This window comes from Podarcis erhardii (assembly GCF_964252035.2).
Source record: "Podarcis erhardii genome assembly, chromosome: 5".
Taxonomy (NCBI): domain Eukaryota; kingdom Metazoa; phylum Chordata; class Lepidosauria; order Squamata; family Lacertidae; genus Podarcis; species Podarcis erhardii.
This window is the reverse complement of record NC_138509.1, coordinates 10,837,994-10,860,202: the sequence shown is the minus strand read 5'-3', so window position 1 is coordinate 10,860,202 and position 22,209 is coordinate 10,837,994. Positions and strand designations below refer to the sequence as shown.

The following is a 22,209-nucleotide window of genomic DNA, read 5'->3' as shown; positions in this document are numbered from 1 at the left end:
GTCGTGAGTCTCATAAGAGGCATGTTCTCTTTAAGGAGGTACACACCTTGGGCTGTAGTCATTATTCAGAAGCTTAAAAGACTTAATTTCATTATGAAGCCATCGGAATAGAGGACCCCAGCCTAATGATTGCATCTGGAGGGTTCAAGATGGAGCTGGTGAACTGGCATGGCACTAGTTAATCCTCTATTCACTGTTCTAAGTGCAGCTTCTTTATGAAACCTTTGAAAATATGATTCATTGACTCCTTCAGGTGAAGTGTTCAGTGAACTTTGATCTGGAGACCATTAAACTGATGGGTGTATAAAATATATCTCAAAGATTACTGGGAACAGACTTCTGAATGTAAATACTTTGTGGTGTAATTAATGTCTGAGACCTATAGAACTAGTCTTTGTGATGTGACTTAGTGTCTGGTGATAATTAGGTGGAAAAGTGTCTAGGCTATGCATTTAGTCATTCATGATACAGAAATGTTATCACTTCAACACAATATCCTTTTGAAGACTTTAAAGATATCTGCAACAATGAAGGCTACAAACGTATTTATTTTTAAACACTAGAAAACTTCAGACACTCGTCGTGCCTTTCTGTTTACTGTAGGCTTTCTGTGAGGTGCCAAATCTCAGGTGAAACATGGCACATGGCAGAGTATTCCTAGTGTGACTAATCCCCAGATCTAATTTAGAAGCATTTCTGTCTCCTGCCTTTTCCTTATACTAACAATTGTATGCCATACACTGGCTTTGTTTGATTACATTTTGTTGTGGTCTGCATATTTTTCTTATTAGTTTTATTGTGTGTTTTTTCAGCTTTAATAAGATAATCACTTGTTTTCTTTCTAAAATCCCCTTAGAATGTCATTGCTAATCTTATCTTGTATGTGCTTCTTAAGTAGCCTCAAGTGCTTCTAAGAATGGTCTGTTATCCACTAATGACTATGCCTTAAGTATTGCAAGGTGTAACTGTAGACTGACATTAAAAAACCAATTGCAAAATAAATAATAATTAAAAATCCATTTTTAAATACAAATAAAGCAGAGCACATCTCAGTACAAGTGTGTATCATTCATATGTTAAAACTACATATAAAGACAATACATACAGTTGCCTAACCACAGGTATTTAAATAATTATCCACATATATAATTTTACAATTAATATTTGAACAACATAAAGTATAGCTTCTAGAAACATAAAATGTATAATGTTTGGGAGAGTGAGAGGCACTACAGTGCAGCTTATTTAACATTTTGCAATTGATGGGGTGATTTTGTTCTGTTTGTTGATTCTAGTTTATAATCCTGTATGTGAAATGAATTCTTGAATTTTGACAACTTGTTTTTAGTTCTATTGAAAATGGTTATAGGAAAGAGAGTGTACAAGTTAAAAATTAAATGAAAGCAAACTGAATCATTTGCTGTTATTGTTGGGCTTTGAGACTTACGATATAGTTTTATTTGAATAATCTGCTTTCTTTACTCATCACTCAGTCTCCTGAAGGCTTCTTGTAACCTGTCCTGAGCATGCAACATATTAGTGTTTCTGTTTGCAGTGGTATAGTAGTACTGAACAAAGCTATTTTGATGTTGGGGCCGCTACAAATCGTCAGTGTATTGTATTGCAATCTACTAGTTTACAGACTCTTTTTTTATTTTATTTTTTACTTCTAGGTCATTTGGAAAACCGTGCTTGTTTTAGCTGCGCATCCTTGCGGCTAATAAATCATACGTAAGTAAACATATTCAGAAGATCACTTTCCCTCAATGGGATGCTGATCATAAATAATCCAAAGTAACTGAGTTTCCCCAATAGTTCAAAATGTTAGAGATTAGTTTATTTTCCTCATAACGTATGAGGAAACAAATTAATCATGCAGACATCCACAATAGAAATGATTACAGGCGTCCCCCTACTTACACGTGGGTTATGTTCCCAGACTCCACTTGTATACGTGAAATCGCGTAAAGTGGTGAGAGCGGTGTTGAGAGAGGCTGGGAAGTGGCTCTCTCTGCAGATTCCACCCACCTTCCCTGGGCAGCAATGTGCTGTTCTACTCGTGCGTCCTGCCTGCCTCTGGTGACTGGAAAGTTGAATCGGGGGTAGGTGGCTCCTGTGGCCCAGCACCACTGCGAGGCCTTTCGGTGTTCTCCCTGTTGGAAGCATAGCTGTCAACCGTCCCTTATTTGGTGGGAAAGTCCCTTATCCCAGCGCTGTGTCCTACTGCTGTCCCTTATTGATGATGTCCCTTAAATTTCCTAGGTTTCAAAGGAAGCAGCTCCTCTCCCTCCCTCCCTCCCTGCTGCCAGGGAGGAGGGAGACGCCACCCAATAAGGAGTCTAAGAACGACTGGGGGGTTGGAGCTTGCATGCCTTGTGCCAATCAAATTGGCCGCGTTGCGTGGGGACTCGCCTTTGCTCAGCGCTTCCCAGTGGAGAGGTGACGGTGGTTTTCCTTGCTGCATCCCCTTTGCCGGGTTGCTGCGCTGTGGGAACCACAGCTTGAGGCTTCGTTTGGCTGCTGGCTGGGCTTTCTGTCTTTGGCTCAGAGGGGCTCAGAAGTTGAACACACCTGTGCCCGGAAAATCCCTTATTTTGGCTGCTGATCCCTTATTTTCGAGGCTTCTCGTCCCTTATTTTCAAATCTGTAAGCTGACAGCTATGCTTGGAAGTTGCTGGACATGGTTTCTTATCTAGTTTCTCCCCCACCCCCAAGACATAATGTTGCTGCCTGCTTGTGGGGCAGCAGAGGAGAGGGCAATGGAGGGCGGAGGGACTCTGCACTCTCAGATCCTGAGTGAGTGAGGGTAGCAAGACACTTGAAGCGGCCATGCAAGCTGTTTTCCCCTGGTCTCCATTTCTTCTACTCTTTTTTGTGGCCTTTTGGCAGCATATCCTGGTCCAAATCAGTTATTTTGCGGCGGCATACATAAATGCAGTTGCATGTGAGTGGAATGCACATGAAATGGGGGTGTGCCTGTATTTAAAATAAGTGCTTAAACCGAACTGGATATATTGAATTGGTCCTCAAACTTTCTGGCCTTTGTAAACAAGCCTATTAATGTGTGGTCACCAGTACCTCCCTCTTCATAGGGTAGGAATTTCCCTGTGCTTTCCTTTTAAGTTGCCAAGACCAGTGATACCAGCTGATTACAGGTCGGGTACAGTTTGGGGAAAGTGGCCTCATGGGCCCCATTGAGCCCCTTGGTAGACCAAGAATGGGGCAGAGGTTTCCATTCCCAGCTGTAAGTAATACAGTGGTGCCCCACAAGATGAATGCCTTGCAAGATGAAAAACTCGCTAGACGAGAGAGTTTTCCGTTTTTGAGGTGCTTCGCAAGACGAATTTCCCTATGGGCTTGCTTCGCAAGACGAAAACGTCTTGCGAGTTTCCCCCCATTTTTCCCCTTTTTCTAAGCCGCTAATAGCCGCTAAGCTGCTAATAGAGCTAATCCGCTAAGCCGCTAATAGCCGTGCTTCGCAAGATGACAAAACCGCAAGACGAAGAGACTCGCGGAACGAATTAATTTCGTCTTGCGAGGCACCACTGTAGTCCGAAGAGAGTGAATTCTAGCTGCTGAATTCTAAGAAAAAGGCATTTCATCTTGCTTCAAACTTTTCTGTAGGTTTGGAGTAAATCCTAATATAACACACTTTGCTAAATGAAGCTGTAAACTTGTCAAGCATGAAACAAGAACTTGATAGTTGTGATCTGGTGTGCGAGTCTTTTAGCAGAATAGATTTTGTCAGAGGGCCTTTAAGGTGTAGTGGAAAGAGTGTAGGGTTTATATCTCCACTCATACAAATCTTTTTGGACGGTCCTTCATGTCACTATCTTAGTCTTGTATACTCATAGGGTAGAGGTAAATGCAAAGAATTGTGAAGTAGTATGTGCCATGTAAATACAAACACTCACTTCTTTTTTTACAGGACTGCTCATTTTAAATATTGCCCTAGTGCCTCTCCTGTTTATGTTTGCTTTGCAAAAGGGGATTACAATCGGACTGAAGGATCAGGACAAAGGCACTTTACAGCTTTGAGATCGTTTGACCTGTGGTCACCGACTGCTAATGGAGGTGTTTTGGGGCCATGTTATCTTCCCGTACGACAGTGGCATTCTTCACAACTCCGTTATGATGACTCCGTGGTAGAAAAGTCGCTTAAGTCTCTCAAGGATAAAAATAAGAAACTGGAAGAAGGGGGCCCAATTTATAGCCCAACAGTAGAAGAAAGCATAGTTAAAAAATCTATAGGACAGAAAATTGTTGATGAACTGAAGCACTACTATCATGGCTTTCGATTGTTGTGGATTGATACAAAAATTGCTGCAAGGATGCTCTGGAGAATTCTTCATGGCAGCACTTTATCCCGCCGAGAACGGAGACAGGTACTGAATCCATTGTATTGTTTCGGTGGTTCAATTTTAGATGTCTTAAAAGCTGAGTTAACAGCTTTATTGCTTATACAGAGTGATATTAAAGGTAAAGGTACCCCTGCCCTTAAGGGCCAGTCTTGACAGACTCTAGGGTTGTGCGCTCATCTCACTCTAGAGGCCGGGAGCCAGCGCTGTCCGCAGACACTTCCGGGTCACGTGGCCAGCGTGACGAAGCTGCTCTGGCGAGCCAGCACCAGCACAGCACACGGAAACACCGTTTACCTTCCCGCTATAAAGCGGTACCTATTTATCTACTTGCACTTAAGGGTGCTTTCAAACTGCTAGGTGGGCAGGAGCTGGGACCGAACAACGGGAACTCACCCCGCTGCGGGGATTCAAACCGCTGGCCATGCGATCAGCAAGTCCTAGGCACTGAGGCCACCCGCGTCCCTACAGAGTGACATTAGCGATATATTGTTGAAATATTTTTACCACTAAATGCACATCATCTTGAATATCACTGGTTGAAATAATTAATAATTATAATAATAATAATATTTATTAATATTTATACCCTGCCCATCTGGCTGGGTTTCCCCAGCCACTCTGGGTGGCTTCCAACAAAATATTAAAATACAGTGGTACCTCTGGATGTGAACGCAACCCGTGTCTGCATGGGTCGCGATTCACCGCTTCCGCGCATGTGTGTGACGTCATTTTGAGCGTCTGCGCATGTGCGAGTGGTGAAACCCGGAAGTAACGCGTTCCGTTACTTCCGGGTCGCCACGGAGTGCAACCCGAAAATGCTCAACCCGAAGCTACTTCAACCGCCAGAAGGCTCTCGGTGCTGGACCTCATGTCCAGGCAGCACGATGGGGGTGGAGATGCTCCTTCAGGTATACTGGACCGAGGCTGCTTATGCATTTCCCCCCTTAAATGGCTGTACAAAACATCATGAACATTTGTTGAAGCGTTTGGTTTTTCTGTGTACTGTACAAAGCAGCTTCCATATGCATTTAAATGGAGCAGAACATCGCTTGCATATTCTTACCCAGAAAAGTGTGCACAATTTTTCTACCCCATGGTAGAAAAATATTGAGTGACCAGTGTCCTTAAGCTACTTGCACTCAGTGGTGTACAGGTAACTCACAACTTACGTGGGGGTTCAGTTCTAGGGGTCCACATGTAAACACAAAATAACATAAAGACAGGAACTCCCAAACTGCCTCTCCGCAAGGCAGAGGGCTGTTTACTGGGCTCAGGGACGGTCACGGGAGGAAGCTTCCACACAAGTGAAATCAGTGTAAACTGCAAGTTATCTGTATATTCTTTAGCTATGCTACTCCACATAATGCTTTTCAGAAGTGAGCCCTGTTCAGTTCAATGGGACTTCCTACCAGGTAAGTGGGTATAGGATTGCTGCTTAAATTGCTGTACATTTTTACATATCGAAAAACAAAAATGGGTCGATTGCAACAATTGTTCACTAGATTAAATATCTATAATTTTGTAGTTTTATTTTCATGTTCTGAACAATTGAATAGTTTCAGACAGTGTTAGAAACACAGAAATGAAAGCTAGGAGCTAAGTGGTACTTTAAACGTAGGTTAAGGACGTAACAATGAATGTCTGGGCTTGCTTTTTTATAAGTCTATAAAATAACTAGGGCTGGACGACACCAGCTTTTCAATTTTGCGATGTATCACCAGGTACGCATCACAATATAGTGATATATCGTGATGTTGAAAAGAAAGGAGCATTGAATCTGAAACCACCAGAGCTCTCTCTGCCCCCAGTACATGGAAGCGAGGAGCATTGGCCCCCGGCCCTGTGAGGCACTGGGGTGAAACTGCTGCAGCTCCTTCTGCTGCTAGCGCCCAGAGTAGGAAGGAAGGAGGCAGCCAGCCAGAGAAGGCACTATTGCCCTCAGACTGGTCCAGGGCCAATATTAACTAGTGTTAACTAATGTCAAACTGAAAGATTTACTATATAGAGCTCCCTGCTTAAAAGTTCAATGTGTTTATTAGTTGCTTCCTTTCTCTAATGTTTACAATTGTAAATTTCTTCATTTTACTTATTCAAAGCCACAGATAAAATAGTTGTACTCAGTAATAACTACCACACCACTGCTTCAACTATTGTAGTTGAAATATATATACGAGACCTAACAGCATAAGCAAAAAGCAAACATTTCAATTTGTAAATTAAGGAGAAAGGAGTCTGGTTTAAAATGAAAACTGATTTGAATGTAACAGTGTTAAAGCAAGGAGTGCAAAAATATTACCTTGCAATTCAGTTCATTATCTTCTAACAAACTGATGTTAAGATGGTTTTTCTATATACCAAAAGTTGTTGGAATATGATGCAGAATACAAATAGCATGTCATCCATAGTATGATGTTTATGTCATATTGACTTGTTTTTATGGTTACTAATCTCCTTACTTATTTGTTGCTTACAGTTCCTTCGGATATGTGCTGATCTCTTTCGGTTGGTCCCTTTCCTAGTCTTTCTTGTTGTTCCTTTCATGGAATTCCTGCTTCCCGTAGCTTTAAAGCTGTTCCCCAATATGCTCCCTTCAACATTTGAGACAAAGTCTAAGAAGGTAACTAAAATATGAATCAGCAGTTTAATACTTTGTGGCAAAACAGATGTTCTGATTGATTAAATTCCTGTTGTATTCCACTTTTCTTCCCAATTTGTTATTTACTTCCTAGGAAGAGAGATTGAAGAAAGAGCTTAGAGTGAAGCTTGAACTGGCTAAATTTCTTCAAGATACCATTGAAGAGATCGCCTTAAAAAATAAAGCAGCCAAAGGGAATGTTACTAAAGATTTTTCCACCTTCTTTCAAAAGGTAAAATATTCCTTTTTTTACTGATGGTGTATTAGTGAAATGGGACTTCACCACCTTCTTTATCCCTGCAGCCGCTTCAAAATTTACTCCAGGGGGTTTCCACAACATTAGATTTCACTCATACTTTGCCTTTCTGCATTAAGCAACCAAGGTGTGTAATGCAGTATAGAAGTTAATGTCAAAAAGCCACATACAACCACAATTAAAAACACTAATTGAAAGCAAGTGCAGGTGTGTAAGAAGAGCAGCCAATCAAAAATCAGAAGCAGAAAAACAAGTCACTCTGGCGGTCTAAAGACTTGCCCAGACAAGAAGGCCTCCATTTGCTGGTGGGAGTTTAATGCGGGTGAAAGGCACTAAACATGCCTCCTTGGGAGAGAGTTTCAAATCCTAGGCATGACTACTGAAAAGGTACAGTGGTACCTCAGGTTACATATGCTTCAGGTTACAGACTCCGCTAACCCAGAAATACTGCTTCAGGTTAAGAACTTTGCTTCAGGATAAGAACAGAAATCGGGGTCCGGCGGCGCGGCAGCAGCAGGAGGCCCCATTAGCTAAAGTGGTGCTTCAGGTTAAGAACTTTGCTTCAGGATAAGAACAGAAATCGGGGTCCGGCGGCGCGGCAGCAGCAGGAGGCCCCATTAGCTAAAGTGGTGCTTCAGGTTAAGAACGGACCTCCAGAACGAATTAAGTACTTAACCCGAGGTACCACTGTACTTTCTTGTATCCTTGCCAAACGTATTTTATGCCATTAGAGATGGTAGTCAGGCTTGAAGCCATGCACTGTTGAATGGCACCAAATTATTTCTTTAAATTTTTCCGATGGGAGTTTTTGGTGATTGGTGGGTTGACTTGCTCTCATCCAAAAGTTTTAGCTTCAGACTTCGACAGCCTTTTGCCTTCCTCCTTAGAGCTATCTATGCTGAATCCCTCTTCATTTCCAGTGGATTCAGCTATCAGACCTCCAAGGCAGTTGGTTGTGGTTTCTGGTCACCAGAAGTGATTTACTCTGTGGGGAAGATTAATGACACTGGCTTCCTGGCAGCCAGGGGTGCTGCTGTTTACTGAAAGAAGGGGAGGCTGGGAGCTCAGCATGGTGAAGGAGCTGCACTGACCTCCCTGCTATTTTCCCCCTTTCCCTCCTGGTAAGTGGCAGTGCTGCGGTTGCCAGGAATCTAGCTTTGAGCCTCTGTTCCACTGGGCAGGTCACATCTGATTATCACGGCAAGAAGAGTCTGAGATCTACGCCATACCACATTTCCGCTGTGCATGTCTTTCAAATGAAAGTGGTAGACATTTAAAAGAGAATTGCAGGATAGGGGATCCAAATACTTCGAACTGCTACAGGTTACTTTAAAAGTAGATAGCTTCAGATTTTTTAAAATGTAAAGAGCACATATAGTGTTCTTTCATGCATAAGCCCCCATTTTCAAAACTGTTGAAATACAGCTTGTCCAGTCTGGTTAACAACCAATTTAAGATGACAACACTGCTTCATTCAGTACAGCCTTCTTCCTATGCGGAGCAGTGCATGGAAAGCAAGCTTATGGCCTGCCTCACTCAAATGTGTGCTTGCCTTTGTCCAGCTACAGAAGGTTCAGACTTGAGTTGGGGTAGTCAGTGATTGCCACCTGCATTGCACCTCCTATTCTCGGTGTATCAAAAATCTAGCAGCAGTAGCGAATAACCCTTTTCCTTTTGTGTAGAGGCTTTTAAGCAGAGGTCGGGTAACAACCTACCATGGATGTTGTAGCTGTGAACTTCTGCTTTGGCATGAATTGGTCAATGAGGGTGGGAAACCTAAGACCTGTGTTCTCTGGGCCTGCTCTGCATCTTCCTCAAGTGCCTGGCTGGGATGCGTACTTGAATGGTGGCAGTTCTTCTTGCTTGTCTGATAGAGAGAGTTATATATAGGTGCTATAGCCGTTGCTTCAAAGGAAAACTGACGGCGTCAGGGTTTTTCACTTGATTCCAAATTACGTAAGTGTGGAGTCATGAGACTGAGACTTATCCCATATATTTTTAAAGAACTGCACATTTTTTAAATAAAAGTTGAGGGAATGTAGCTTTAAGTCTTATAAAATGTGTTTTCTACTTTCAGATCCGTGAAACTGGTGAAAGACCAAGCAATGAAGAAATTTTACGATTCTCTAAACTATTTGAAGATGAGCTAACCCTTGATAATCTCACAAGACCTCAGTTGGTTGCTCTCTGTAAACTGTTAGAACTTCAGTCAATCGGGACAAATAATTTTCTTCGTTTTCAGCTAATAATGAGGTTGAGATCTATAAAAGCAGATGATAAAGTAAGAGAATTCCCTTTTGCTACAAATTTTCCAGTTGCTTCTGTTGTTTCTAATGGCTTTTAAAATTACTTTAAGCAACTGCATTGTGGAATGCAGAATTTCATTCATCTGGGAATGTTGGGTCTTTTTCACAATTAGACTTGCTATGGGGCAGCTATAGTCTTACCACAAAACATAGAACAGTAGATTAGAACATACTTGGCAGCCCTTGTTTGCCACTAAACTGAATTCCATCCTGTAATGATATCCTGCTTTCTTGTAATGATTGTATTATTAGGTGACAAAGATAATTTATTCACAGTGATTAGTATAGTTATTGATATTTGTGTCTGTCTAGCTGATCGCTGAGGAAAATGTGGATAGCCTGACGGTTAAAGAGCTACAAGCAGCATGTCGTGCAAGAGGCATGAGAGCACTTGGCGTAACAGAAGACCGTTTGAGGGAACAGCTTAAGCAGGTACTGATGAAGAAAGAAGGGACATGAGCTTCTGATCACCCAAAAGCAGCTTGTGCTGTGTGTGTTTTGGCATTGCCTCTTGGTCCTTCATTTGTGATTCGAGGACCCGCCTCCCGCTCATGAATAATAAAGACACGTGGACACAGTAAATTAGGGTTAATGGGCTAGAAAAGGCCACAACTTTATTGATTACAGCATGTGAGAGGTATTGGCTTAGGCATTGGACCAACAGCAAATTTTGACTCCACCCACTCAGAGAGGGGTGAGTCTGTCTAGGGTTAACCACCAGTAGGGGGAGCCTGTTGATGCAAATACAACTATAAGCTCTCCCCTGATGTCACTGGGGGTCGTGCCATGGCCTCCAGCCACGCAGGGCATCGGACAGGATCCACGACCGCCGGATTCCTTTAACGGAATACCCATAAGTGAAGGGATAGGCGATGGCCACACCTTGCCCTTCCACACACCAACAACACATTCCAATGCCTAACCGCCAAATACTGAGAAAGTTGTGACGATTGCTACGAGGTAGGCGAAAAAACCAAGAGGCCGGTGCCAATTTGCCAATTTGGAAAAAAACTCCTACCAGGCCCCCTAGGCAACCAGGGCGACCAACCGTAGGTCCATAGCAAGGTCAAGCGAGAAGCTACGCACTAAAGGGAGTGGTGGGTGAGTAATTTGAAGAAATCCGGCAGCGCAATGGTGGGGAAAGCTGGCGCGGCCGCATTTGAGCGGCTAAGCCACGCCCCCGAGCTGCCACCCGATTGGGTGCCATTCCGGGGTGTGTGGCATGCCAGCGGCAATGGCAGGCAGGGGCCGGAACTCCCCCTGCACATCGTGGGAATCAGTTCCTGGTCACAATCCCTCGCCTCCAGGAGGAGGAGAGGTTGTACCAGAAGTAATGCATTTAGCATTAAACCTAGAAATGTATACTCTATTCTGACCAAACTAAGCTTTCCTAGAGCAAAGGCCTTCCAGCACTTCCAGAGTTGACGCCTGAGCCACATAGCCACAAGAGGGCCGTGAAAATTAGTGTCCCAAGCTTTTTAGGCTCATCTACCCATTGGTTGCCAGATGTGAACTATGTTGTCATTTTTTCTGCTCTCCTACCCTGCTGTCGTACCTTTTCAACCCTCCTAGTCCTGTGATGTCCACAATCTTTGCATTGAGCAGGTATGTTGCTATGAGGCAAATATACTTGCCGCAAACTCATATCAGTGTCCCACACTGAGAGTTGTTTACCTAGGAAAGACTATCTGTTATCAGATATCTGTTTAACGTGATATTCTCCTGCCCCAAATCCTTGATGACCAGCACTTTTATTCAGAAGTTCACTAGCAGTTGAAAAATAAATGGATTAAGGTTGATTTACCCAGTTCATAACTGTTTTGGGGTGCAGAAAGATGTACTGTTCTAATACTTTATCTTTCAATTGCAGTGGTTAGACTTGCATCTGAACCAGGAAATCCCAACTTCACTGCTTATTTTATCCAGAGCTATGTACCTTCCAGATACTCTTTCACCAGCTGACCAGCTTAAAACAACCCTGCAAACACTACCTGAAAGTGTGGTATGTCTTATTTAAATTGCAACTACATTCTGCTAACACCATTGAATCTAAAATCTTTGTTCCTTAGGGGGCTTTCTCTGCTACCGCCATTATATTCAGTGTAGTATAATTCTAGTGCTGGGGATGTTCCACATTCTGAAGACTTTTCATCTCTCATCCAGAACAATGCTACTTGTTGATTCACAGCAAATTTGCACCGTCTCATTTCTCATTCATGCTTTACCATTTGAATATAGATATCTAGTTGATATTGCAATTTATTTACGGTTGCCCTCCCTTAATGCACAAATTTAGCAACTGAAGTTTTTTCCACGCCTTATCTCTGTGGTGAAGAGAAGCTGCACTGGGTTAATTTTTATAAGTCAAGCTAGTGGTCAGAGTGCAAGCAAGTGCATAAGACCAGTGCTTTTTTCTGGGGGGGGGGGGATGCAGCGGTACACATACCCCTAAACATTTTGTGAATCTTTGTACTTTTGTACACATTTACTGTGTTTATTTTTCCCAATTCGAACTATAAAATGGTGATTTTCTTGAGTCAAAACGAGAGTACAGTGGACGCTCAGGTTGTGAACGGGATCCGTGCGGGAGGCATGCTTGCAACCTGCAGCGCTGCGTCTGCGCACGCATGGGTTGCGATTTGGTGCTTCTGTGCATGCGCAAGCGCCGAAACCCAGAAGTAACCCGTTCTGGTACTTCCGGGTTTTGGTGTGTCCGTAACCCGAAAATGCGCACCCTGAAGCGCCTGTAACCCAAGATATGACTGTACCCCCAAACATTTTTTTAGAAAAAAAAGCACTGAGTAAAACCTACTTTTAGTCACCTAGCTGAGGTTGGAACTATGTACTGCTTTTGTGCTGTAGACTGTGCTTATGGTGATTTACAAAACCAACTGTATAGCATGCAGGACCTAATTCATCCCTTACCATTATTTTAAAAAACAGAATAAGAAAAAACCTTTTGGCCCATCTTTTGTTTACATTGCTCAGGGAAGCTTGGAACAGTTAAAACAATCAAAACAAACTAATGATAATACTATGAAAGCAAAGGCAGGCTTGTTTGATAATATCATTTTTAAAATGCAGGTTCATCACTCATGATGAACTCATGAGCCTTGCCTGCTGAAATTTAAAAGAATTTTGAGTAGGTGTTGCAAAACAGCAAATTCCATGATCTAAATCAGGCATAGGCAAACTCTGCCCTCCAGATGTTTTGGGACTACAACTCCCATCATCCCTAGCTAACAGGACCAGTGGTCAGGGATGATGGGAGTTGTAGTCCCAAAACATCTGGAGGGCAGAGTTTGCCTATGCCCGATCTAAATCACATATTTAATAAAAGTTTGCTATTGTCATTTATCTGCATCAGTTTTCCTGTGTGATGTGGAGTAGTGCTAAGGGTGTTAAATAACTGACTGGGATATTCTTGGTTCAAATCACTGGTTGGCCCATTTTGCACTTTTAAGTATTACTCTTCTTGCACCCTGTGTGAGTGAGCAGCATAGGTTTGGTTGGAGCTTTCTTACATTGTAGAATGCAGAAGTAAACAGCTAGACCAGACTGCTAGTACTAAGTTTACTCTTCTGTTAAAATTCCTATAGAACAGTGTAAAATCTGGAAAGTTGATTGGTTTTTTATTTTTGTTTTAGGCCAAAGAAGCTCAAGTTAAAGCGGCAGAAGTGGAAGGAGAAAAAGTGGATAACAAAGCCAGACTGGAGGCAACCCTTCAGGAGGAAGAAGCTATTAGGAAAGAAAACCAAGAAAAAGAATTGGAAAGGCTGTCAGAAGCTGCTGAGAAGGCCAAAGAGACTCTTCAGGTCGCTGAAAGGGTAGGCTCTTTAAAAAGGCACCAGTATTGGTTGCAAACGCTTTACTCCATCCTTATTTAAAATTGCCTTTTTTCCCAGTCTCCCTTAACTGTCTGTGAAGTTGATTTTGCACTTTTTCCAAATGGGCAACTTCCAAATATGTAATAAATACATATAAAATACATATGATGGTCACGATGCAAAGGGGCACTTGGATGCATACATTTTTTTCCTGCAACTGTTTTAGAAGCTTAATCACACAGATCAGGGGTTTGATATGTAAAAGTAAGCTTGCACTGGTTACAGGATAGTTTTAAGCACTTCTTATGCCGAACTCCCAACTGTTTTTTAATGTAAAAAAAATGGTTCACTATAAGGGCTCTGATTTTTAGTATCACAATTCTGCACAAACTTGTGACCTTCTATAATCCTTTGCGAAAGAGGAAAATGTATGGTTTCTACCCCCCCCCCCAAAAAAAAAAAGATTGAAAGGAGTTTAGTGTTACAGGAGCTGCTGCCTGTAGAGTCTCTTCCTACATATTGCCTTTCCAATAATGATCATTACATTGCACATACAGAAGCATCCTGGCCCCAATCAAAAGCTGCTGGCAGAATTCTTTACCCTCTCACTCAGCAAAAATTATATCATTGGGAGGGGCATCAATCTGTACCACTATCCAGTGGATCAAAAATTCATCCTCTTTCCTGCCCTTTCAGCTACCCTGAAAATGCAGACATGAAGGTGAAATGAAATTAGTCCCACTCACCAGCCAGAGACAACAACTGATATACCGTATTTTTCGTCCTATAGGATGCACTTTTCCCCCTCCAAAAATGAAGGGGAAATGTGTGCGCGTCCTATGGGGCGAATGCAGGCTTTCGCTGAAGCCTGGAGGGGGTCGGTGCGCACCGACCCCTCTCGCTCTCCAGGCTTCAGGAGAGCCCCAGCGCCAGCCCCACAAGGTCGGGGGACAGCGGGGAGGCGGAACGCTACCACCCCGCTGTCTCCCGATGTGGTTTGGAGGCTGATGGCGGGGAGACGCGTGCTTCTCCCCGCCGCCAGCCCCACAAGTTCCGGGGACAGCTGGGAGGCGCAGCGCGTCTTCCCGCTGTCCCCGGACCTGGTCTGAAGGCGGGCGGCGGGGAGTAGAGCGCCTGGGGGGAAATTCCCCCCCCTTTATCCCCCCCCCCCGAAAAAAAACTTGGTGCGTCCTATGGGCCGGTGCGTCCTATGGGGCGAAAAATACGGTAATTCCTTCTCTCCCCATCAAGAACATGTGTTGGAACTGTCAAATGCCATGCATAGAGCTTCAAAGGTGGAACTTGGGGTCGTGTTCAAAATGTGTTTTTAAATTCCGGGTTTCATACGATGTTGTCACTTTGTGTTTTAGAAGGAGGTGGATGCAATAGATCTTGATACTTCAGCTGTCCATATAAAGGAGAGCAAGATAGCTGTGGATACCGAACAAGAACTGGCAAAGGTGGACTTGACCCTGCATTCAGAGACTTTGAAAGATACAGCACCCGTATTGGAGGGCATCAAGGTGAATAGTGGGCAAGGCTGAGAGCGAATATACTGCAACGCACCACAATACTTGCCATGTTGGGCTGTTGCAAGATTAATCCTCGTCCAAGAAAATCAATAGATTTTGTGGAAGAGCTGCTGTTGGGTTTTTTTAAAAAAATTACAGGTGTTTTTCATTTGCAGAACATTGTAAGTGGCTGAAATCTGGGGACATAGTTAGCTACTATGCAGGTGACAAGAAATCAGGACTACGCTTTGGGTCTCCTGTGTAAATTATGCAATGAACAGTGACTCTGGGGTGGTTGTTAATTCTGTCTAAATTAGCTAATGAATCCAGTTATGAAAGGTGCAGATTCACACTAAGTGTACGCTGTATATACCAATATTCAGTTAAGATCGCTTCCATTCAGAGCTCCATGTATGTTTCATGGTGCCCAAGATCTCTTGCATTTTTGGGTTGCTTTGAAAGATCATTTTGGTGGAGGTTGCAAAGCTGCACTGCACTTGAAACAAGTTTAAACTTCTCCAAATTGTCCATTAAGAAAAAATATAGGTACAGGCTCTCTACTGTCTATGTTAGGGATGGGAACCTGTAGTCCTTCATGTGTTCCTGGACTATTATCTCCCATCATTTCTGCTCATTGGGAGTCCAACAAGGCCCACGCATTCTAAGCTATAGATTTTGGGAAGCCTCTTTGCTCAAGAACTGGTTAAAATAATTAAAATAAGGCTGGTTAGGCTACAGTGGTACCTCGGGTTAAGTACTTAATTTGTTCCGGAGGTCTGTTCTTAACCTGAAACTGTTCTTAACCTGAAGCACCACTTTAGCTAATGGAGCCTCCTGCTGCCGCCGTGCTGCCAGAGCCCGATTTCTGTTCTCATCCTGAAGCAAAGTTCTTAACCTGAAGCACTATTTCTGGGTTAGCGGAGTCTGTAACCTGAAGCGTATGTAACCTGAAGCGTATGTAACCTGAAGCGTATGTAACCTGAGGTACCACTGTACTTCCAAACCTGAGTGGTTAGGAGATTCTCTCTATTCCTTCCACTAGTCTTAATATTCCCCAGTGAAAAGTATATTGACTTGAAAGAGATCTTCATTTGGTATTTTTCATTTAGATTCTTCAGCACCCACTTAAAAAACAACAACAGTTGTGGTTTTATGGGTTAATCCTGCCGGCTTATCTCTGTTTCAACAATAGCAAGAATTCACACTTCTTTGAAATGTACTATCTGGGTTAGTAGATATGGAGGATTTGACATGGAGGTTTCTGTATCATATTCTTAACTAGATTGATTAGCTTTTTCTAATATTTATAAATTAATCACAGTGCATAAAATATATTTGCTCATGTTGTGTAGTAATCTTGTATAGTATAGTTTAGCATTCTGTATAGCGTACTTCATGGGTAGCCAACTTGGGCTCAGAGGCTGTGGGAGATTGTGGTTCTTCTGAAGGTCATGTGAACCTAGTTATGGCATAAAAAGTGACCCCATCAACTAGTTTGCAATTAACTTGTGGTACATTTTCAAAAAAGAGTTGGCCGCCACTGGTGTACTTCATAGCTTTATAATTTAGTAATTGTGTACCTCTTGCATAGAAGTAGTCGTAAGAACATTGATGTCTACTTATTAGTTCTTGTTATTTTCATGCTGCAAAGTTTGAAGCATGGCTGTGGTGGCTATGTGTTAAGGTTAGGAATGCTTTTTTATTTCTGGAACATTGAAAACTTGAACTTTAAAAGCACCTGCTAGAAGTAGTAAAATGGCTTATGAGCAATATCATTTCTGTTAAATTCTAAACTCTGATGTGCCCAATAGTTGTCTTAGACACAAGTCTGTGTTTCTCAAAGTTGGGCCTCTAGCTGATGTCAGACTACAACTCCCATCATCCCTTGCGAGCAGGGCCAGTGGTCAGGGATGATGTGAGTTGTAGTCCAGCAGCAGCTGGAGACCCAACTTTGAGAAACACTGGTCTAAGTGATCCTTCTGTGATGTCACTTGGCCTGGAAACTTCTATAAGCTTGTGCTAATTCTAGGATTCTTCCCCCCCCCCCCCCTTATTTTAGGCTTTAGTATTTTGATGAAATTTCTTACTGGAAAACTTAATGTGCCTCTTTCCCCACAAGCACTATCCTTTACTTTTTCTAGCAAATTTCCATCTTCTCCTCTTTCTCAGCCCCCAAGAAGCAGGCTTAGTTATTCTAGGCAGTGCGGAGAAAAATAAGTACCGACAAGAAAAAGGCACAACACAATTGCTGCCTTTTCTCTCTTGCAAGTATTAAAAAATCTTGTAGAAGATTGTTTCATGGAGTCAGAAACTATATACAGATCTTCAGACTTCCCCTTTTGCCCAGAGAGGACTTGGCTAGTGATTTTGCATTCTCTGGTTTTCATCTCAACCAATAGCAATTGCTTTTGAAACCCTCTGGGAGTGTAAAGGAAACTTGTATGTTGGACTTTATGCATGAGCCACATATGAAACTGTTACCCAAGAAAAACCTGCAAGGTATCTCCAGAAGATTTTGTAACGATGGCTTCCACCTTCCTTAACTTACAGCTACATCATACGTTACATGAACAACTTTTGCAGTCCAGATAAGAGAGCAGGTACACGTTGAAAGGGCAAGTGGTTCATGCAGGTGATAGATGCAACTTATGTCGCACATATAAAACAATATCTAGACATACATACCTTTCTGAATCCTGTTCAGCATGGAGATAAACCATGCTGGCATGTAAAGTGGGTGTTGTCTGATAGACATGGAAAAACTATGTCACGGTGGTGCTTTTTCAACAGAGCCAGCCACCTAAGCACATCACTTCTGTCTGTTTTGGTTGGACAAGATGATTGCACATCTCACAGCTTGCACTGTGTCTGTTGCATTTGTGCCAGGTAGAAGTTTGGGAGTCCGGGTTGATTTTTTTCACTCAGCCTGTATATACTGCATTAAGCAATCCTATTAATTAGGGGTCTAGTTATTTTAAGATCATTTAACAGCTCTAATATAGGACAGGTAATTATAATCCTGTGCTATTAGTATCATCGTTTATCTATACACATCTTGATGATCAGAAAGTTCTGGATTTCCCATGGAATTACACTTAATTTTTTTTTTTATTAAAAAGGTAAAATAAAGATGTTGAAAATATAAGAGTAGTTCCAACCGTTTTCTGGAAGGGACACTCTCTTTATAACAATTATTTCATTTCTCTCCCTCCCCCAATTTTTTTTTAGGGTGAAGAAATAACCAAAGAAGAGATTGACTTGTTAAGTGATGCTTGTAGCAAACTGAAGGAACAAAAGAAATCGCTAACAAAGGAAAAGGAGGAGCTTGAGGAGCTCAGAGATGATGTGCAGGAATATAGTGAGGTATGAATTTTGAGAGTGTCCTTGGCCATGTCATAACAGGGCTGCCGTGGTGGGTATGGCCACTCAGTAAACCCCTCTCTCACAGAATGCAGACTAGTGAGGCTGAAAGACAAATAACTTTTCCAAGCACCTGAGTACAAGCCAGAAGTGAGGTCTGAACCCCCATAGCTTTTTGAAGCCACATAATAGGAAGATTGTCACAAATCGATCTCTTTAAGGCCACACCAGACCCCCTTCCTTGAATCCACCAGCTGCTGTGATAGTGAAAAGGATACCCATGTTGGTGGCCAGCTGCTGCTTCTTGTTGCTCCATGTTGACCATAGCTGTCAACTTACAGATTTGAAAATAAGGGACCAGCAGCCTCAAAAATAAGGTATCAGCAGCCAAAAGAAGCCTCAAATGGTGGTTCCCACAGCGCAGCAACCCGGCAAAGGGGATGCAGCACGGAAAACCACCGTCACCTCTCCGCTGGGAAGTGCTGAGCAAAGGCGAGTCCCCAGGCAACGCGGCTGATTTGATCGGCACAAGGCATGCAAGCTCCACCCCCCAGTTGTTCTTAGACTCCTTATTTCCAAGCAACACAGTTGGAGCCTCCCTCCTCCCTGGCCGGCAGGGAGGGAGGGAGAGGAGCTGCTTCCTTTGAAACCCGGGAAATTTAAGGGACATCATCAATAAGGGACAGCAGTGCTGGGATAAGGGAGTTTCCCGCCAAATAAGGGACGGTTGACAGCTATGTGCTGCTCCTGAAACTCAGAGGTTCAAAGAGCAGTGCAGGGCTGTACTGCATGTTGAGTTCCCAACAGATAGGGCTCCAAAGCATATCACCTGGTGTGATTGACAAGCGAGGTGAGCTTGCCAGGGTTGAGAAAAAAGTTTCTCACTCCTGCTGTAGGGGATGCTTAAGTGGAGAACTACGTAGCCATTCAACAAGATCCTTTAAAAGGTAGCCCCCAGGAGTAGGAATATTGTACCGTATTTTTCGCCCTATAGGACGCACCGTCCCATAAGGCGCACCTAGTTTTTTGGGGGGGAAATAAAGGGAAAAAAATTATTTCCCCCCCAGGCGCGGGGCTGGGGCGGGGGAGGCCCGCCCGAGCTTCCCCCGACCCCAGCCCCCAAACAGGCAGGTCTCTGCAAGCTGTGGGAGCCCAGCGCTGGCTCCTGCTGCTTGCTGAGAGGTCCGCGAAGCCTGGACGCGCTGAGCTCAGCGCGCGCAAGCTTCAGCACGCAGGCAACTCTCCGCAAGCAGCGGGAGCGCTGCCGCTGCTTGCGGAGAGGTCCACGAAGCCTGGATTCGCCCCATAGGACGCACACACATTTCCCCTTCATTTTTGGAGGGGAAAAAGTGCGTCCTATAGGGCGAAAAATACGGTATTTAAAAAATATTCCAAACTCTCTTTTGTCTTGCCATAACCTTGATATTCTGCAGTTGTCTTTTGGATGTACATGCAGCATCCAATGCGGCAGATACCTCTGATTTTTGCTAAATACTATGGTTTTATGAACCATGTTTTTTTGTTTGATCCTCAGGATTTGCAAGAGATCAAGGAGTTGTCTAAGGAGGGAGAAGAAGAAATAGTTGAAGAGTCTAAAGCAAGCAAGAGATTGACTAAAAGAGTGAACCGAATGATTGGACAGATTGACAAAATTATCACGGAGTTAGAGACAGAACAAAAAGTGGTGGATGGACAGCTGGACAGTAGTGCTAGCCCTCCCATTGGGTAAGTGTCAGGTGATACAAATAGGGGATTGTTCTTGTGAATATGGGTTGATTCCTTTGCAGAAGGAAGTGCCTCTCAGACTTTTTCAATCCGAACTCTTGCGTATCAGTTCCAAAATATTTACATGGATAATTTATTCTAATCATAACCTAAATAGTGAATGAGACCAAGTACATGCTTATTACAAAACATATACAAAATCATATAATACCAAATTTTATTTCCACTTTAATTTATTGATCTGATTATTCCACTTAAAGCATTGACTCCTATGATTTTGTCTAATCTTTCAAAGCCACCTGAGTTGAATCTGTCCACGTTCAGTTCCATTAGATGAGCCCACGTTATGTGAGAGGGACCCCAGTATCACCAGAGAGGGAGAAAAACAAATTCTATCCACTCTTCCATGCATAATTTTCTACACTTGTGTAATTTTGCCTCTTCCTGACCTTTTCTCTAAACTAAAAATCCCAAATGCTTTAACTTTTCCTCTTTGGGGAGCTGCTCCATCCCCTTAATAATTTTGGTTGCCTTTGGAACCTTGTGCTGCTCCACAACATGGAATTGCCCACAGTATTCAAAGGGCAGTTGCCCCATAGATTTTTTTAATGGCGTGATGAAGTTGGAGGATGGATGGCGGCTAACAGATTGAGATTGAATCCTGACAAGACAGAAGTACTGTTTTGGGGGGACAGAAGACCATATAACACTGGTCTTGAAAGACCTACGTTGGCTCCCAGTACATTTCTGAGCACAATTCAAAGTGTTGGTGCTGACCTTTAAAGCCCTAAACGGTCTCGGTCCAGTATATCTGAAGGAGCGTGTCCACCCCCATCGTTCTACCCGGACACTGAGGTCCAGTGCCGAGGGCCTTCTGGCGGTTCCCTCACTGCGAGAAGTGAGGTTACAGGGAACGAGGCAGAGGGCCTTCTCGGTAGTGGCGCCCTCCCTGTGGAGCGCCCTCCCACCAGATGTCAAAGAGAACAACAACTACCAGACTTTTAGAAGACATCTGAAGGCAGCCCTGTTTAGGGAAGCTTTTAATGTTTGATGTATTACAGTATTTTAATATTTTTTGGGAAGCCGCCCAGAGTCGCTGGGGAAGCCCAGCCAGATGGGCGGGGTATAAATAATAAATTATTATTATTATTATTATTATTATTATTATTATTATTATTAGCCCATATTTTCTACCTGCTTTATCTAGATTTGCCTTTTCTGGGAGAAATCTGATGTGTGTATTTTTTTAATAAAAAAAACTTTGCCAATGACCTAGCCGCAATAAGTCAACACCTGTTTACAATATTATGCCCTTAGGAAGCATTAGTTTTGGTTCTGGTTCCCTGTAATTCATATACTAATAACTCCCACTAAATAAGTAAAAGTAATTTATGATGCTTTTCTTGAGCTAAATTTTAATAATCCCAATCAAAATTACTACAAGACAAATGTAAGGGATGATATGCCATCAAACAAGTAATTAAAAAATATGCTGCTTCTAAGTAGTAGAAAATAATGAAATGTAAATTATCACTGGTTCTCAAGCATCTCAGAAATCACTGGCGTTCCTTGAAGTTTAGGAAGACTTCTCTTAAGATTGGTCCTTAGCAGGACTTAGACCTTAACATTTCTTGAAATATGGTGGTGGGCAAGCTGTTTTCTCCTCCAAAGGGGATTTGTTAGGTATGTGTTTCTAAAGTCCTGAAGCAGAATACTTGTTAGGGTTATAAGAAAAAGAGGGAGGCTGTGCTGCCTTTTTCTGAAAAAAGCAGGTTACCTCATAGGTTCTGTAGTAGCATGTCTTGGTTTATTTCAGTTTTTTAAATCAAGTTGAATATAAATGTGCCGTCCCTGGTTTTCAGTATGGAATATGGCTGGTGCCATATAGTTTGTTTGTTTTTTTGAAAACCCCTTGTAGTAACTACTTGCTGTATACAGGTTGTGTTTCCCATTTAGGGAGAATATCATCAGTATCAATGAGCTTATCAATGTGATGAAACAGATTCAGAAGATACCAGAAAGCAAACTAAACAGGCTTGCCCAAGCACTAGATGAAAATAAAGATGGAAAGATTGACATAGATGATGTTTCCAAGGTGAGTCTGCTGAAGAATGTAACCTGTTTTGTTTAATGTTTGTTATTTGTGTTGTTTAAACAATTTGTTTTAACAAATTTAAGACTTAGAAGAAGAAAAAAACCTCCCTTAAATTAATTGACCTTAGAATGAA

General features: G+C 42.7%; 1 protein-coding gene and 1 long non-coding RNA gene across 5 annotated transcripts in view; one reads left to right on the top strand and one right to left on the bottom strand.

Annotated features, from left to right (window-relative positions):
* The window catches only part of LETM1 (leucine zipper and EF-hand containing transmembrane protein 1), a 31,533-nt gene that overhangs the window by 2,079 nt on the left and 7,245 nt on the right, over positions 1–22,209 (top strand). The window contains exons 2-13 of one of the 4 annotated variants that reach the window (XM_081864280.1): positions 1,674–1,731; positions 3,929–4,385; positions 6,835–6,978; positions 7,091–7,228; positions 9,330–9,533; positions 9,871–9,990; positions 11,429–11,560; positions 13,206–13,385; positions 14,759–14,908; positions 18,125–18,259; positions 19,791–19,981; positions 21,920–22,076. In XM_081864280.1, the coding sequence (XP_081720406.1) occupies positions 1,674–1,731; positions 3,929–4,385; positions 6,835–6,978; positions 7,091–7,228; positions 9,330–9,533; positions 9,871–9,990; positions 11,429–11,560; positions 13,206–13,385; positions 14,759–14,908; positions 18,125–18,259; positions 19,791–19,981; positions 21,920–22,076 (2,066 nt within the window). Of the gene's footprint in view, positions 1–1,673; positions 1,732–3,928; positions 4,386–6,834; positions 6,979–7,090; positions 7,229–9,329; positions 9,534–9,870; positions 9,991–11,428; positions 11,561–13,205; positions 13,386–14,755; positions 14,909–18,124; positions 18,260–19,790; positions 19,982–21,919; positions 22,077–22,209 lie in introns of all 4 variants that reach the window. The other 3 variants (XM_081864281.1, XM_081864279.1, XM_081864282.1) reach the window with 3 other exon arrangements.
* Positions 15,048–17,584, bottom strand: LOC309343217. Its single transcript, XR_014157195.1, has 2 exons — positions 15,901–17,584; positions 15,048–15,640 (listed from the first exon to the last, which is right to left on the bottom strand). It is a non-coding gene; the product is annotated as an uncharacterized lncRNA (long non-coding RNA).